Source organism: Mchenga conophoros, linkage group LG8 (genome assembly GCF_057382185.1).
Source record: "Mchenga conophoros isolate Kocher_MC1m ecotype Shallow Benthic linkage group LG8, M_conophoros_male_GT1.1, whole genome shotgun sequence".
In the NCBI taxonomy this organism is placed as follows: domain Eukaryota; kingdom Metazoa; phylum Chordata; class Actinopteri; order Cichliformes; family Cichlidae; genus Mchenga; species Mchenga conophoros.
Window position 1 is genome coordinate 16,172,574 of NC_140533.1, and position 16,900 is coordinate 16,189,473.

Sequence of the window (16,900 nt, forward strand, 5' to 3'; positions counted from 1 at the left end):
AATCAAATGGACCATTACGGCAAGGCTGGGATGGTCAGTTTGGTAAAGTAAATCCGTTGGGCATCTTTCTTTGCCTTTAGACAACAATTCTGATGGCAAAAGAGCCAAACGGGACAGGCCAAAAAAAAAACAAAAAAAACAAAAAAAACAAAGACTTTGATTCGGACCAAGATTCAACTGTACAAACTCCTCCTGACCAAAGCGAGTCATGAAGAGTAGTCGGAAATACACGCAAAAAACTTTGTCGTCAGCTTCTGCTACATCTGGCGGAGAAGAGCCACAACACGACATGGCGGACGAGAACTCGCCAATCTCCGTGAGGATCCTTCGGAGCGAATTGCAAGCCTACCGAGACGGTATGATGAACGATATTAAATGGTAAAATGGTAAATGGCCTGCATTTGTATAGCGCTTTTCTAGTCCCTAAGGACCCCAAAGCGCTTCACACTACATTCAGTCATTCACCCATTCACACACACATTCACACACTGGCGATGGCAAGCTACATTGTAGCCACAGCTGCCCTGGGGCGCACTGACAGAGGCGATGCTGCCGGACACTGGCGCCACCGGGCCCTCTGACCACCACCAGTAGGCAAACATGGGGTTAGTATCTTGCCCAAGGATATTTGGCATGCAGCCAGGAGGCAGCCTGGGATCGAACCACCGACCTTCTGATTAGTGGCTGACCTGCTCTGCCACCTGAGCTACAGCCACCCTTATATTAAGACGCAGATAGATAATATGCATGAAAACTTACGTGAGGACATTTCCTCGCTAAGAGAAGAAGCTAAAGCAGACACCAAAAACCAATAAGCTTCGACATGAGCTATCACAGAAAATAGAGGCACTGCATGAAACTCATGCAGAAACAACAAGTATACAGAAGGACATGGAGCGGGCCCTCTGCGACACTACAGACAGGTTAACAGCCTTGGAGAAAGATCACGAAACCCTAAAGAAAGATTACAACAAGCTACACGACAAATGCCTGGATTTAGAAAATAGAAGCCGCAGAAACAATCTGCTTGTGGTGGGCATTAATGAGGACGCAGAGGGGGGAAACCCCAGCCGTTTCATGGCAGAATTTTTCTCAGAAGTGCTCGGGAAAGAAAATGATGATTCGCTTATCATGATAGACCGAGACCGAACAGAACCCTCGCCCTGAAACCACGGACAGGGGAGCGCCCAAGAGCCATGATAGTCCGCCTGCACTACTACACCGACAGAGAGAAGATTTTACGATTGTCCAGGGAAAAAGGCCGCCTCTTCTACAAAGGATCACCTGTACACATGAATCCTGAGGTCAGCAAACTTCGAGCGTCATTCAACCCCGTGAAAGGGAAACTGCGGAATGCTGGCGTCCCGTACAGTCTGTACTACCCCGCGAAGCTGACTATAACGGTGAACAACGCTAAGCACTCATTCACAGATCCGCGCGAAGCAGAGAAGTTCGTCAGTACCCACGTCCAGAGCCCAGCCACATCTACCGCTTAGCCACATCTTTACAAACATGACCCAGGAGGGAATAGCATATAATAATAGACAATCTTAAGGAGTTTAGTGGTGAGTCTGATGTCTACAGCCTGTAAAAAGCTGGACAAAAATTGTTTTTCTTTTCTTTTCTTTGCAAATGAAGAAAGGGTTCCGGTTTGAGTTCATGAGGTTGTTCTTTAGTTTGGTTCAAGAAAGTTGTGAATTTCAGAGGATCACTTTTAGAAAGCTCAGAGTAAGATCCATCAACCACTCAGTAACAGTTAATAACTATTGGTACCTCTACTGAGAGAGCACCACAAAATCTTGTCAACTTTGTAACATGGAACTGTAGGGGACTCAGGGGACCAGTGAAACGAGGAAACATTTTAGCTCACTTAAAAAAAGTAAACGCGGATATAATCTTTTTGCAAGAAACGCATCTAAAAGTACAAGATCACAACAGATTACGATGCAAATGGATAGAACAAATATTTCACTCTACGTTTAATGCTGGAAGCAGAGGCACAGCCATACTGATCAAAAAATCAGTACCATTTACAGCAGCAAAAATACTACCAGACACTCAGGGTAGGTATGTTATTGTAACTGGCAAACTTTATGGTCATTTAGTTATGTTAGTAAATATTTACGCTCCGAATGTGGATGATGAGCAATTTATACGGTCGATAATATCAAAGCTTCCGGATATTGATACTCATCAATTAATCATAGGAGGTGATTTTAACTTTGTGTTAAATACTAACCTTGATAGATCATCGAGCAAACCTGCCAAAATATCTAAATCGGCAAAGGCCATCCAGGAATTTATGGGAAATTATGGAATAATTGATCCGTGGAGAGTTCAGAATCCTAATGTGCGACAATATTCATTCTATTCGCCGGTCCACCAGACATACCAGGATAGACTTTTTTTTAATCGATTCTAAATTTCTACCACCAGTAAAGCACTGTGAATATGGCACAATAATGTTGTCGGATCACAGCCCCCTCCTTTTGCAACTAGCCCTCAGGTTCAATCACACAACAAAGATATGGAGATTTGATAATAGTTTATTATCAAATAAACAGGGGATAGAAGACATTAAGAACCGAATCGATATCGGATCTAGCCAGGCTAGTATCGATCCGATATCGATTCCGACTTGGGATCAATACTATCGATATTTGGATCAATCCGCCCACCACTAGTACGAGTTTTTGTAACTGACTGCAAAAAGTCAGCACAACGAAAATAAACTACACCTAAACTTGGTTTATATCTGACCCAGATAGACTACAGGTTATAACTTCTTACCTGAAGTTCAGTTCACCTGACACTCGGACCTGCGGCCGCCTCGAGTCTCTCCTCGTCCTGCCTCCGATCTCCCTCATCCACGTGCTGGCCTCCACCACTTGTTAATTTTACTGAATATGTGGAAGCTCTGCGATGCCACCACCAAACAACTGAGTTATTTTTACACACTGGCCAGCATCTGGCCAATCCAACACCTTTCATTGTTTATACCGTTACAAAAAAAATAAATAAAAAATCATCGGGCCACCGAGCAAATGCCCGGTATGCCCGATGGCCAGTTCAGCTATGGCCGTGCCATCAGTTAACCCTTTGTGTGCCAACTGTGGCATGCGTGCCTAGGGTTGCCGACCCCTGGGATACGCCCTCCCTGCCCAGTGCACGCTCTCGACGCAGGGGGAACAATTCTGTTGGGGATACCTATCTTGGCACAGCACCAGTAACGAGGGAGAAGGAAACTGGTGGGAGCACAGCTGACACTAATCACAGGAAGGATACAAGGAACATGCACAGGAAAAGGGACTGTCAAAATGACACAGGAAACTAACACTGAGACGAGCAAGAACAGAAACGTAAACAAGCACAGAGATAAGACTGAAAGGGGAACAAAACATCGGGAAGAGACGTGATGTAGTTTCCAGCCAAAGAAAACTTAAGCCTGAGCCAGGCACATGCAGAGGAGGGCAGGGGGCAGAAGGGGCTTGGGCACCTTCCCCTTTCCTGCTGGGCGCTCCAAGTGCCCTTTTCTTGAGCCTTTTTTATTTTATTTTATTAAAATGTTTTTCATGTGTGTGTGTGTGTGTGTGTGGGGGGGGGGGGGGTGTCTTGCCTGTGCCCCTCAACAATAACATAACTATTAATCTCAGTTTTTCTAAATAAAAGGATCTGGCTTGCATCAATCACATGATGACGTTGACTACGAGCGTGCTGTGTGTGAAACAGTACGACAAACATTACCTGCCCTAGATCTAATATTTAGCGTATTCTATTTTCTATTCTATTTTAAATCCTATCTGTTGAAATTAAAAACAATATAATTTAGATTCCAGTTATTGCTATTTTTGACAAGGAGAGAAACCTCTGTGCTTTATTTAGATGCTACATGCTTCATCCAACAATTAGAGATTTATGGCTGATCATTAAGAGCCACCAAAAAGAAATCTTTTTGCAGCTGTAGCTGAAACAAGCAGAACAGATATTATTAAAAAAAAATACACACCTTAATTTGAGGTAGTCTGAAGAGGGCGGTAGAGACCTGTGGCAGACAGAGTTCATGTCCTCTTCTGTTACCTGTCCTGTGCCCTTTGCTGCAGAAGTAGCTACACTGTGAAATCTAACTGTACAATTTCCAGAAACAATAAAAGATTTATCGTTCTTTGAAAACGTTGTGTATAATTCATCAAATGAAAAGAGTACACTTAAATGACTGTTTATAATCTCTAGCCAGTATTACTAGTACATATAAAAGCTGAAAGTAACAGCAGGACAACTGGAAAAGGGTGTTGTTTGGTGCCTGCTAAATAAGCAGCTAAGATTCTTTTGCTATTATAATTGTTTTATTTTTACAAATAATTATAATAACAACAACAACAACAACAACAACAATAATAATAATAATAATAATAATAATAATAATATTACTTTATCTTTATCTTACTCCTCTCTGGCAGCCAGAATGGGTTTCATTCTTCTAAAACTTATTTTTATTATTTACATTTTTAAAATTATTTTGAATTTTTTTTTACTCTGAATTAAGAAACTGCTTTATTTTAAATTCGATTTTTATTCAGTGTTCAGTGCTATTTCTGCCAATTCCTTTTCCATTTAAACTTTTGTTAATTTTCTAAACTTTATTTAGAAATACTTTTTATATTGTGTGTACGGTTATATAACATTTTTTCTCATTGGTACATCTGCTGTGCATGTAGTCACTGGTTTTCTGTACTAAATTCTAGCAAGACCTACAGTGGAATTCTTTTTGCATAAATTTTTAATTTCTACTGATATAAAACCGAGAAGAAAACATTGGTCAAAAAGTAATATACAATGGTAGAGTTTGAAGAAATTCAGCAGTGTGTGCCGAACAGTTTCTCCCTTCTTTATGACAGTAACCTGGGTAGGAGCAAAATGTGCCAAGCATGACATTACTCTACTGCATGCCAGCTTCACAAATGTTTGTCAGCAAAACTTTTCTGTACTACAAAGAAAAATCAATCTCATTAACAGAGATGGATGAATATTATGGATAAGTTAAACAAATTAGGGTTACAAATTATGTAATCGTTCATGTAACATTTTAAAAACAAGAACAACAGCCTAATGCATCTTCTCAATTATTTCATCTCAGGAAGAGTCTGACAAAGAATATGAGTATTTAAAAGCTCTTTATTTCAAAGTGGGGTTTTGTGTATTTAACTACTATATAATATAAACATGAATTAATCATTAAATAAATATCATACTATAATAAATATACAAGTGACAAAAAAGTGATGCAAAATGAAAGTGATCAAAGACATTCAAATAATAATATCATGTTGAATAACACAATGTTTCAGTAAGGAAGGCCAGAAATAAAACAAATAGATACTTATCAAACTGTTTGAAGCATTAAGGAGTCAACAAGTACTTAGCCTTTTTGTTTTTTACAAATTATAATAAAATATACAGGTGACTCTAAGATCCAATAAGTTGGACTGTGACTTAATAATATAAATGGAATAGTGTTTTTATTAATTGTTTTAAGTGATATGGAATCTCTTGGAGCCACAAATTGCTGTGTCTTTGCTCGCTTAGAACGAGCCCTAAACAAATACAAAAACTAGGTAAATATCAAGCTGTGACTAATTACAAAAATCAAACATAGTCAAGTGAACAAGTGAAGCATTAATGGGAAAAGAAAGCAACATCAAGAAGCTCCTCATCAGTTTAACATGGATGTCCAGGTTTCTGGTTCATGTCCAATAAATAATTCATAAGCCATTTTTCAGGAAATAAAAAAAACAAACAACAAAGGAAAAACAATGAATACTTTTTTCAAATTCCATGTGATATAATCAAGAACAGTTTATGCACAGAAAACAATTCCTGTAAAAAATGGTGAAAAGCCAGATCGCTCATTAAGTTTCGTTGTGTGCAGTAACTGGAATACAATTCCAAAAAAACACAAAACAAAAAACAAGTCATTGCCATTGTATGGTCAACTCTGTGTGAGTTTTTACTAACTGAAGTCGCTTTCACTGTCGTACTGGTAGTAAGGGTTATCGTAGCCTTGGCTCTGAGCGTGTGGTTTGATCTGGGGTCGTTTCACAGCGTAGAGGTTGTTCTGATGTTGAGCCTGGGAGTTTGTGTTATTTTGGTCACTATATAACTCCTGCAGAGGGAAAACAATACAATTACTTTCACAGTGAAATGAACAACAAACGACATAAAAACGAAAAGCTTCATAAAATCAGGGAGAAATGCAAATCGAAGCCTACATCTCTATGGACACACAGAGACATACTGTCACAATCCTGGGTCTTTTGACCCAGCGTTTTGAGTTTTAGTTTATGGTTTATGTTTAAGCCCTTCAGGTTTTCTAGTTCATTTTTTATCATGCCTAGGTTGTTATAGTTTGTTATTAGATTCCCCTTGTGTCTTCCACCCCTGTTAAGTCTCCCTTGCCCTTCATGTGTTTCATGTCTGTGTCTTACGTTGTCAAGTTCAGGTTGTGATGTCTGCGACTTATGTTTCTTTTTTTATTTTGAAGAGATCTTGTGTTCCTGTGTTCATCGCGTTTAGTTTTACTCTTTTCCTGCGAGTTCATTATGTGCATGTGGGTTGTGCTGTTTTGATCTTTATAGTTATTATTTCCCTTAGGCTTAGTTCTTGTAATATGGCTTCACTGTGTTCCATGTTGTGTCTACTGTGCCTTTCTGTACCATGTTTCAGGTTCCTATGTTCTGTCTCCCCAGTTGCTGTTAAGTTTACATGTTTAGAGTTCAGTCAGTGTGTTTCCTGTTTTATTTTGAAGGTCTCATGTCAGTGTTTCTAGTTTTGCTTCCCTTGTCTTGTCCAGTCTGATTACTCCCAGCTGTGCTCTCCTTCTGTGTCTCAGTTCCTCGTTATCCCTCAGTGTATTTAAGCCCTGTGTTTCTCTTTGTCAGTGTCGTAGTCTCCCTCATAGCTGTATGAGTTGCCATGTGGTTTCATGTATGATTTATTTGTAGTTTTCCCAGTTTAGTTTTGTTCTTTGTTTCCTTTCCAAGCCTGCAATAAAGCAGTGTTTTGAGTTCACTTTTGTCTCGGTGAGTTTTGCGTTTGGATCCTTCTCTTGCCTGCACACAGCTGAAACATGACACATACTCACCGAGCTGTTGTCCACAAAGACAGGGCTTTGTCGACTGTTTGAAGTTATCTCCAGGTTGGTTATGCTGATGGTGGTGGTGGAGTTGGTGGCTCGTGGGAGTTTGGGCGCACCATTGGAAAAAATTGGCAGGGTAGTGAACCCTTTAAATGTGAACGAATCCTGGTTCATGTATGGGTTTTCTATATCTCCATCTTTGCCAGTTTTGGAGATTTTCTTTGAGGATCTGATAACAAAATGGTAAAAAAGTATTACAGTTTACTATTACAGTGTTCATCAGGCATTTGCAAACTCTTACATTTAAAATTTGTAATAAAGATGTGGATAAATGTTTAAAGTGAGTGGATGGGTTGGTGGGAAACTTACATGGTAGGGATTATTGGTAGAAGGATGAGGGCTATGAGCAGCAGTCCCCCAAGAACAGAGCCCACAATTACCAGAATGAGCTGCCAGTCTAATAAAAAACAACAAAGATTTAAGTCCTTAACTAATTTAAGTCCTTAACTGAATTCCCTTTGGTTGAAAATCAATTTTAGTATTTGTTGTCAATACTCGTTAGGGTTTTTTTTTTTTTCAAAAATTATGTTTCAGTTTTCACTTTTAAAAACATACACTATACTCACTTTCACTGCATTCCAAACCAGAATAACCAAACGAACATCTACAAGACAAAAAAAAAATGTTTATTTTAGGATTTCATTTACCCAAACTTACATCAATGCTGAACATACAGAAGGAGGAGCACTTACTTCACACATGTATTATCTTTAAATCTGGACCCACTAGGACAAGCTGTGAAAATGATGAGACAGTTAAAGAAGTAGATAAATAACTATTCAAAGAAAAACACACACACGGAGAGATGTTTGCTTGTTCACCAAGATATCTTACCAGTGCACATTCTGTCACTGAAGTCTGTTTGAAAATGTTTTTCCAAACAGGTACAGCTGTAAGCTCCATCCTGTGATGTGCAGTTTGAAGTTTTTACATCACAAGGGTTTTCAGCACACAGGTCTGTTGCTTTAAATAAAGGAGAGAGTGGAAAAAAGCTTTAGCTCATACAGCTTAAAGACTGAATACAAAATGTCCTCAGCAGTTACATAAGTCAGTAACTAACATGTCATGATGTGAACTGTGGATTGGAATATACAGTCTGCAGTTTAGTTATACCATTATCATTAGGACTTCATAAAAGTTTATCTAAATTATAGTTTCAGTTCAAAGTTCAGAGTAGAAGCAACCATGAGCAAGAATTTGGCAAAGATCCAAAACTATTTATAAAGGGCTTTGGTGGAAACGGTTCGATTCAGACCGAAACGTAGATATAGTATAAAGGATTCTGAAACACATCTTGTCAATTATATTCTTTCTGAAAACAAATCTTTATCTTGTGTGAGTCTTGTTTTAGAAACATATCAACATAGAAGTTACTGGAAAAACACATTGTGCTAGAATACAGGTAATAAACTTACGCTCAAATGTTGCCCCACTCAGCACACAGTTATCACAAGTATTGTTTTCTAACTCCTTTATAACATCATCTTCTTTGATTTCAGAACTGGCTTTGAAGATGATCTGTAGTACAGCAATGATCCCTGGGGGTGCCCTCAGCATACGACTGGCGCTTGGCCTGTTAAGACAGAAATCACATTTAGTGATGATTGCATCCTTTATTTTTTCAGGATAACACCATGTTAGTGTACAGTGATTCGAAATAGGCTGAAAAATTGTAAGGTAAAAGCTGTTGTCAGTCTGAGACTTACAAGAGTTTCAGCACTACAGAGCCAGAGTAACCGTCCTGCCCTTTATAAACTTCATCCAGCTGTGTTTTCAAAAGAAAATATGTTTTGGTCAAGATGAATAAGATATAATTATTTTTTAACTTAAGCTTAAATTTAGCTTGTAAAAATGTCAAAAAATGTCCATAAAGACACATTTATTGATAGAGAGTACTAACTGATTACTTACCGCAGCAACAATTTCATCTGCAGTTTCTTTAAATTCCTTTGATGTGGTATCTTTCATTTTTTCATTAAATGGTTTTCTCAGGGAAAGTTTTCCAGGGAAAACTTTGGCTGAAAACAATAAAGCATCATCAGAAGAAACTCAAAATCGAATAAAATTATACTTTATCCTGTCATTAACTTGCTGACAGGAGGAAGATTTATCCCAGTGTCATACAGTATCTCTGTTAAATATGACGCTACAACTAGCAGATACTTAGCATTATGACAGGAACTGATAGCTAACATAAAATCTTCTCTGCTTGCCTGGCAAATACAAGGCAACAAGAATATAGTTCAAGATGTCACTGCTCCGGCCCAAAATTAATCCCAGACAAATAAAAGATGAAACAAAACATAATCTGCCTTTCCTACTTTTTTTTTTGTTTTTTGCATGGAATAAGTAGACCAAATCGAAAATATTAATTAGTGAACTAGCTGTTTGTCAGATTTAATAATTTTGTCACTAAGCTAGGCTAACAGTTTACTAACCTTACTTAGTGTTTATGCTGGGAAATGGTTAAGGGCATTTTCATATCTATAGTATGTTTACTCTGGTACAAATTGGTTAATACGTTTGTAAACTTGGAGATTTTTCCCTTGGTTTGGTTTGTTTTCACACAGAAAGAAATCCAAGTACATGGGACATTTTATGACAAGGGAGAAAAAATTAAAAAATAAGCACCTGTTTAGTTCAAAAGGTGCTTATGGTTTTGAATCACCCATTCTTCACTAACACTAGGTAAGACTTGTAAGAAGTTGACAGCTGTTGTAGACAAACAAATAATTACCATTTTCACATCTCAGGGTGATATTATTGTAAGAATCACCAGGCAGACACTTGCATACAAATGTGTGGTTGGCACGGGCTTCACAGGTGCTTCCAACACCACATGGATTTGAAAGACAGGGATCTTCAAAGTGGAAACAAAAGAAAAAATAATATAAGCCTTTGAAGCATTATGTAAATACTTGGACTGGATACAGATAACATTATACATTTTATACAGGCTACTGGCCACATTACCCGGAGATGCTGAAGTAGGTGGAACCCCTGTTGCTGAACTTGATGGATCCGATGAAGTGGCTGGGGCATCTGTTACTGCAGGTGTAGGATCTGATGAAGTAGCTGGGGCGTCTGTTACTGCAGCTGTATGATCTGGTGAAGTAGCTGGGGCGTCTGTTACTGCAGCTGTATGATCTGGTGAAGTAGCTGGGGCGTCTGTTACTGCAGCTGTATGATCTGGTGAAGTAGCTGGGGCGTCTGTTACTGCAGCTGTATGATCTGGTGAAGTAGCTGGGGCGTCTGTTACTGCAGCTGTAGCATCTGGTGAAGTAGCTGGGAAGTCTGTTACTGCAGCTGTAGCATCTGGTGAAGTAGCTGGGTCGTCTGTTACTGCAGCTGTAGCATCTGGTGAAGTAGCTGGGGCGTCTGTTACTGCAGCTGTAGCATCTGGTGAAGTAGCTGGGGCGTCTGTTACTGCAGCTGTAGCATCTGGTGAAGTAGCTGGGGCGTCTGTTACTGCAGCTGTATGATCTGGTGAAGTAGCTGGGGCGTCTGTTACTGCAGCTGTAGCATCTGGTGAAGTAGATGGGGCGTCTGTTACTGCAGCTGTAGCATCTGGTGAAGTAGCTGGGACGTCTGTTACTGCAGCTGTAGCATCTGGTGAAGTAGATGGGGCGTCTGTTACTGCAGCTGTATGGTCTGGTGAAGTAGCTGGGGCGTCTGTTACTGCAGCTGTATGATCTGGTGAAGTAGCTGGGGAGTCTGTTACTGCAGCTGTAGCATCTGGTGAAGTAGCTGGGGCGTCTGTTACTGCAGCTGTAGCGTCTGTTACTGCAGCTGTATGGTCTGGTGAAGTAGCTGGGGCGTCTGTTACTGCAGCTGTATGATCTGGTGAAGTAGCTGGGGCGTCTGTTACTGCAGCTGTAGCGTCTGTTACTGCAGCTGTATGATCTGGTGAAGTAGCTGGGGCGTCTGTTACTGCAGCTGTAGCATCTGGTGAAGTAGCTGGGGCGTCTGTTACTGCAGCTGTATGATCTGGTGAAGTAGCTGGGGCGACTGTTACTGCAGATGTATGATCTGGTGAAGTAGCTGGGGCGTCTGTTACTGCAGCTGTATGATCTGGTGAAGTAGCTGGGGCGTCTGTTACTGCAGCTGTAGCATCTGGTGAAGTAGCTGGGGCGTCTGTTACTGCAGCTGTAGCATCTGGTGAAGTAGCTGGGGCGTCTGTTACTGCAGCTGTAGCGTCTGGTGAAGTAGCTGGGGCGTCTGTTACTGCAGCTGTAGCATCTGGTGAAGTAGCTGGGGCGTCTGTTACTGCAGCTGTATGGTCTGGTGAAGTAGCTGGGGCGTCTGTTACTGCAGCTGTAGCGTCTGGTGAAGTAGCTGGGGCGTCTGTTACTGCAGCTGTAGCGTCTGGTGAAGTAGCTGGGGCGTCTGTTACTGCAGCTGTAGCGTCTGTTACTGCAGCTGTATGGTCTGGTGAAGTAGCTGGGGCGTCTGTTACTGCAGCTGTAGCGTCTGGTGAAGTAGCTGGGGCGTCTGTTACTGCAGCTGTAGCGTCTGTTACTGCAGGTGTATGATCTGGTGAAGTAGCTGGGACGTCTGTTACTGCAGCTGTAGCATCTGGTGAAGTAGCTGGGGCGTCTGTTACTGCAGCTGTAGCATCTGGTGAAGTAGCTGGGGCGTCTGTTACTGCAGCTGTATGATCTGGTGAAGTAGCTGGGGCGTCTGTTACTGCAGCGGTATGATCTGGTGAAGTAGCTGGGGCGTCTGTTACTGCAGCTGTAGCGTCTGTTACTGCAGCTGTATGATCTGGTGAAGTAGCTGGGGCGTCTGTTACTGCAGCTGTATGATCTGGTGAAGTAGCTGGGGCGTCTGTTACTGCAGCTGTAGCTTCTGTTGAAGTAGCTGGGGCGTCTGTTACTGCAGCTGTATGATCTGGTGAAGTAGCTGGGGCGTCTGTTACTGCAGCTGTAGCATCTGGTGAAGTAGCTGGGGCGTCTGTTACTGCAGCTGTATGATCTGGTGAAGTAGCTGGGGCGTCTGTTACTGCAGCTGTATGATCTGGTGAAGTAGCTGGGGCGTCTGTTACTGCAGCTGTAGCGTCTGTTACTGCAGCTGTATGGTCTGGTGAAGTAGCTGGGGCGTCTGTTACTGCAGCTGTAGAATCTGGTGAAGAAGCTGGGGCGTCTGTTACTGCAGCTGTAGCATCTGGTGAAGTAGCTGGGGCGTCTGTTACTGCAGCTGTAGCATCTGGTGAAGTAGCTGGGGCGTCTGTTACTGCAGCTGTATGATCTGGTGAAGTAGCTGGGGCGTCTGTTACTGCAGCTGTAGCTTCTGGTGAAGTAGCTGGGGCGTCTGTTACTGCAGCTGTATGATCTGGTGAAGTAGCTGGGGCGTCTGTTACTGCAGCTGTATGATCTGGTGAAGTAGCTGGGGCGTCTGTTACTGCAGCTGTAGCATCTGTTACTGCAGCTGTATGGTCTGGTGAAGTAGCTGGGGCGTCTGTTACTGCAGCTGTATGATCTGGTGAAGTAGCTGGGGCGTCTGTTACTGCAGCTGTAGCATCTGGTGAAGTAGCTGGGGCGTCTGTTACTGCAGCTGTATGATCTGGTGAAGTAGCTGGGGCGTCTGTTACTGCAGCTGTAGCATCTGGTGAAGTAGCTGGGGCGTCTGTTACTGCAACTGTAGCGTCTGGTGAAGTAGCTGGGGCGGCGGTTACTGCAGCTGTAGCGTCTGTTACTGCAGCTGTAGCATCTGGTGAAGTAGCTGGGGCGTCTGTTACTGCAGCTGTAGCATCTGGTGAAGTAGCTGGGGCGTCTGTTACTGCAGCTGTAGCATCTGGTGAAGTAGCTGGGGCGTCTGTTACTGCAGCTGTAGCATCTGGTGAAGTAGCTGGGGCGTCTGTTACTGCAGCTGTTGCATCTGGTGAAGTAGCTGGGGCGTCTGTTACTGAAGCTGTAGCATCTGGTGAAGTAGCTGGGGCGTCTGTTACTGCAGCTGTATGATCTGGTGAAGTAGCTGGGGCGTCTGTTACTGCAGCTGTAGCATCTGGTGAAGTAGATGGGGCGTCTGTTACTGCAGCTGTAGCATCTGGTGAAGTAGATGGGGCGTCTGTTACTGCAGCTGTAGCATCTGGTGAAGTAGATGGGGCGTCTGTTACTGCAGCTGTAGCATCTGGTGAAGTAGCTGGGGCGTCTGTTACTGCAGCTGTAGCGTCTGTTACTGCAGCTGTATGGTCTGGTGAAGTAGCTGGGGCGTCTGTTACTGCAGCTGTATGATCTGGTGAAGTAGCTGGGGCGTCTGTTACTGCAGCTGTAGCATCTGGTGAAGTAGCTGGGGCGTCTGTTACTGCAGCTGTATGATCTGGTGAAGTAGCTGGGGCGTCTGTTACTGCAGCTGTAGCATCTGGTGAAGAAGCTTGGGCATCTGTTACTGCAGCTGTAGCATCTGGTGAAGTAGCTGGGGCGTCTGTTACTGCAGCTGTAGCATCTGGTGAAGTAGCTGGGGCGTCTGTTACTGCAGCTGTATGATCTGGTGAAGTAGCTGGGGCGTCTGTTACTGCAGCTGTAGCATCTGGTGAAGTAGCTGGGGCGTCTGTTACTGCAGCTGTAGCATCTGTTACTGCAGCTGTATGGTCTGGTGAAGTAGCTGGGGCGTCTGTTACTGCAGCTGTATGATCTGGTGAAGTAGCTGGGGCGTCTGTTACTGCAGCTGTAGCATCTGGTGAAGTAGCTGGGGCGTCTGTTACTGCAGCTGTATGATCTGGTGAAGTAGCTGGGGCGTCTGTTACTGCAGCTGTAGCATCTGGTGAAGTAGCTGGGGCGTCTGTTACTGCAGCTGTAGCATCTGGTGAAGTAGCTGGGGCGTCTGTTACTGCAGCTGTAGCGTCTGTTACTGCAGCTGTAGCATCTGGTGAAGTAGCTGGGGCGTCTGTTACTGCAGCTGTATGATCTGGTGAAGTAGCTGGGGCATCTGTTACTGCAGCGGTATGATCTGGTGAAGTAGCTGGGGCGTCTGTTACTGCAGCTGTAGCGTCTGTTACTGCAGCTGTATGATCTGGTGAAGTAGCTGGGGCTTCTGTTACTGCAGCTGTAGCATCTGGTGAAGTAGCTGGGGCGTCTGTTACTGCAGCTGTATGATCTGGTGAAGTAGCTGGGGCGTCTGTTACTGCAGCTGTAGCATCTGGTGAAGTAGCTGGGGCGTCTGTTACTGCAGCTGTAGCGTCTGTTACTGCAGCTGTATGGTCTGGTGAAGTAGCTGGGGCGTCTGTTACTGCAGCTGTAGAATCTGGTGAAGAAGCTGGGGCGTCTGTTACTGCAGCTGTAGCATCTGGTGAAGTAGCTGGGGCGTCTGTTACTGCAGCTGTAGCATCTGGTGAAGTAGCTGGGGCGTCTGTTACTGCAGCTGTAGCATGTGGTGAAGTAGCTGGGGCGTCTGTTACTGCAGCTGTATGATCTGGTGAAGTAGCTGGGGCGTCTGTTACTGCAGCTGTATGATCTGGTGAAGTAGCTGGGGCGTCTGTTACTGCAGCTGTATGATCTGGTGAAGTAGCTGGGGCGTCTGTTACTGCAGCTGTAGCGTCTGTTACTGTAGCTGTATGGTCTGGTGAAGTAGCTGGGGCGTCTGTTACTGCAGCTGTATGATCTGGTGAAGTAGCTGGGGCGTCTGTTACTGCAGCTGTAGCATCTGGTGAAGTAGCTGGGGCGTCTGTTACTGCAGCTGTAGCATCTGGTGAAGTAGCTGGGGCGTCTGTTACTGCAACTGTAGCGTCTGGTGAAGTAGCTGGGGCGGCGGTTACTGCAGCTGTAGCGTCTGTTACTGCAGCTGTAGCATCTGGTGAAGTAGCTGGGGCGTCTGTTACTGCAGCTGTAGCATCTGGTGAAGTAGCTGGGGCGTCTGTTACTGCAGCTGTATGATCTGGTGAAGTAGCTGGGGCGTCTGTTACTGCAGCTGTAGCATCTGGTGAAGTAGCTGGGGCGTCTGTTACTGCAGCTGTAGCATCTGGTGAAGTAGCTGGGGCGTCTGTTACTGCAGCTGTTGCATCTGGTGAAGTAGCTGGGGCGTCTGTTACTGAAGCTGTAGCATCTGGTGAAGTAGCTGGGGCGTCTGTTACTGCAGCTGTATGATCTGGTGAAGTAGCTGGGGCGTCTGTTACTGCAGCTGTAGCATCTGGTGAAGTAGATGGGGCGTCTGTTACTGCAGCTGTAGCATCTGGTGAAGTAGATGGGGCGTCTGTTACTGCAGCTGTAGCATCTGGTGAAGTAGATGGGGCGTCTGTTACTGCAGCTGTAGCATCTGGTGAAGTAGCTGGGGCGTCTGTTACTGCAGCTGTAGCGTCTGTTACTGCAGCTGTATGGTCTGGTGAAGTAGCTGGGGCGTCTGTTACTGCAGCTGTATGATCTGGTGAAGTAGCTGGGGCGTCTGTTACTGCAGCTGTAGCATCTGGTGAAGTAGCTGGGGCGTCTGTTACTGCAGCTGTAGCGTCTGTTACTGCAGCTGTATGGTCTGGTGAAGTAGCTGGGGCGTCTGTTACTGCAGCTGTATGATCTGGTGAAGTAGCTGGGGCGTCTGTTACTGCAGCTGTAGCATCTGGTGAAGTAGCTGGGGCGTCTGTTACTGCAGCTGTATGATCTGGTGACGTAGCTGGGGCGTCTGTTACTGCAGCGGTATGATCTGGTGAAGTAGCTGGGGCGTCTGTTACTGCAGCTGTAGCGTCTGTTACTGCAGCTGTATGGTCTGGTGAAGTAGCTGGGGCGTCTGTTACTGCAGCTGTATGATCTGGTGAAGTAGCTGGGGCGTCTGTTACTGCAGCTGTAGCTTCTGGTGAAGTAGCTTGGGCGTCTGTTACTGCAGCTGTATGGTCTGGTGAAGTTCCTGGGGCGTCTGTTACTGCAGCTGTATGATCTGGTGAAGTAGCTGGGGCGTCTGTTACTGCAGCTGTAGCATGTGGTGAAGTAGCTGGGGCGTCTGTTACTGCAGCTGTATGATCTGGTGAAGTAGCTGGGGCGTCTGTTACTGCAGCTGTAGCGTCTGTTACTGTAGCTGTATGGTCTGGTGAAGTAGCTGGGGCGTCTGTTACTGCAGCTGTATGATCTGGTGAAGTAGCTGGGGCGTCTGTTACTGCAGCTGTAGCATCTGGTGAAGTAGCTGGGGCGTCTGTTACTGCAGCTGTAGCATCTGGTGAAGTAGCTGGGGCGTCTGTTACTGCAACTGTAGCGTCTGGTGAAGTAGCTGGGGCGGCGGTTACTGCAGCTGTAGCGTCTGTTACTGCAGCTGTAGCATCTGGTGAAGTAGCTGGGGCGTCTGTTACTGCAGCTGTAGCATCTGGTGAAGTAGCTGGGGCGTCTGTTACTGCAGCTGTATGATCTGGTGAAGTAGCTGGGGCGTCTGTTACTGCAGCTGTAGCATCTGGTGAAGTAGCTGGGGCGTCTGTTACTGCAGCTGTAGCATCTGGTGAAGTAGCTGGGGCGTCTGTTACTGCAGCTGTTGCATCTGGTGAAGTAGCTGGGGCGTCTGTTACTGAAGCTGTAGCATCTGGTGAAGTAGCTGGGGCGTCTGTTACTGCAGCTGTATGATCTGGTGAAGTAGCTGGGGCGTCTGTTACTGCAGCTGTAGCATCTGGTGAAGTAGATGGGGCGTCTGTTACTGCAGCTGTAGCATCTGGTGAAGTAGATGGGGCGTCTGTTACTGCAGCTGTAGCATCTGGTGAAGTAGATGGGGCGTCTGTTACTGCAGCTGTAGCATCTGGTGAAG

At 44.4% G+C, this 16,900-nt stretch overlaps 1 protein-coding gene across 1 annotated transcript; it reads right to left on the reverse strand.

The window, feature by feature from the left end:
• Positions 1-5,154: 5,154 nt before the first annotated feature.
• Positions 5,155-13,496, reverse strand: LOC146568498 (mucin-13-like). The gene is made up of 11 exons (XM_085284567.1): positions 10,166-13,496; positions 9,930-10,052; positions 9,104-9,210; positions 8,899-8,957; positions 8,608-8,765; positions 8,027-8,155; positions 7,885-7,927; positions 7,759-7,796; positions 7,502-7,589; positions 7,139-7,361; positions 5,155-6,160 (listed from the first exon to the last, which is right to left on the reverse strand). The coding sequence occupies exons 3-11, from the start codon at positions 9,158-9,160 to the stop codon at positions 6,008-6,010; spliced, it is 948 nt and encodes a 315-aa protein (XP_085140693.1). The 5' UTR covers positions 9,161-9,210; positions 9,930-10,052; positions 10,166-13,496; the 3' UTR covers positions 5,155-6,007.
• Positions 13,497-16,900: the final 3,404 nt, after the last annotated feature.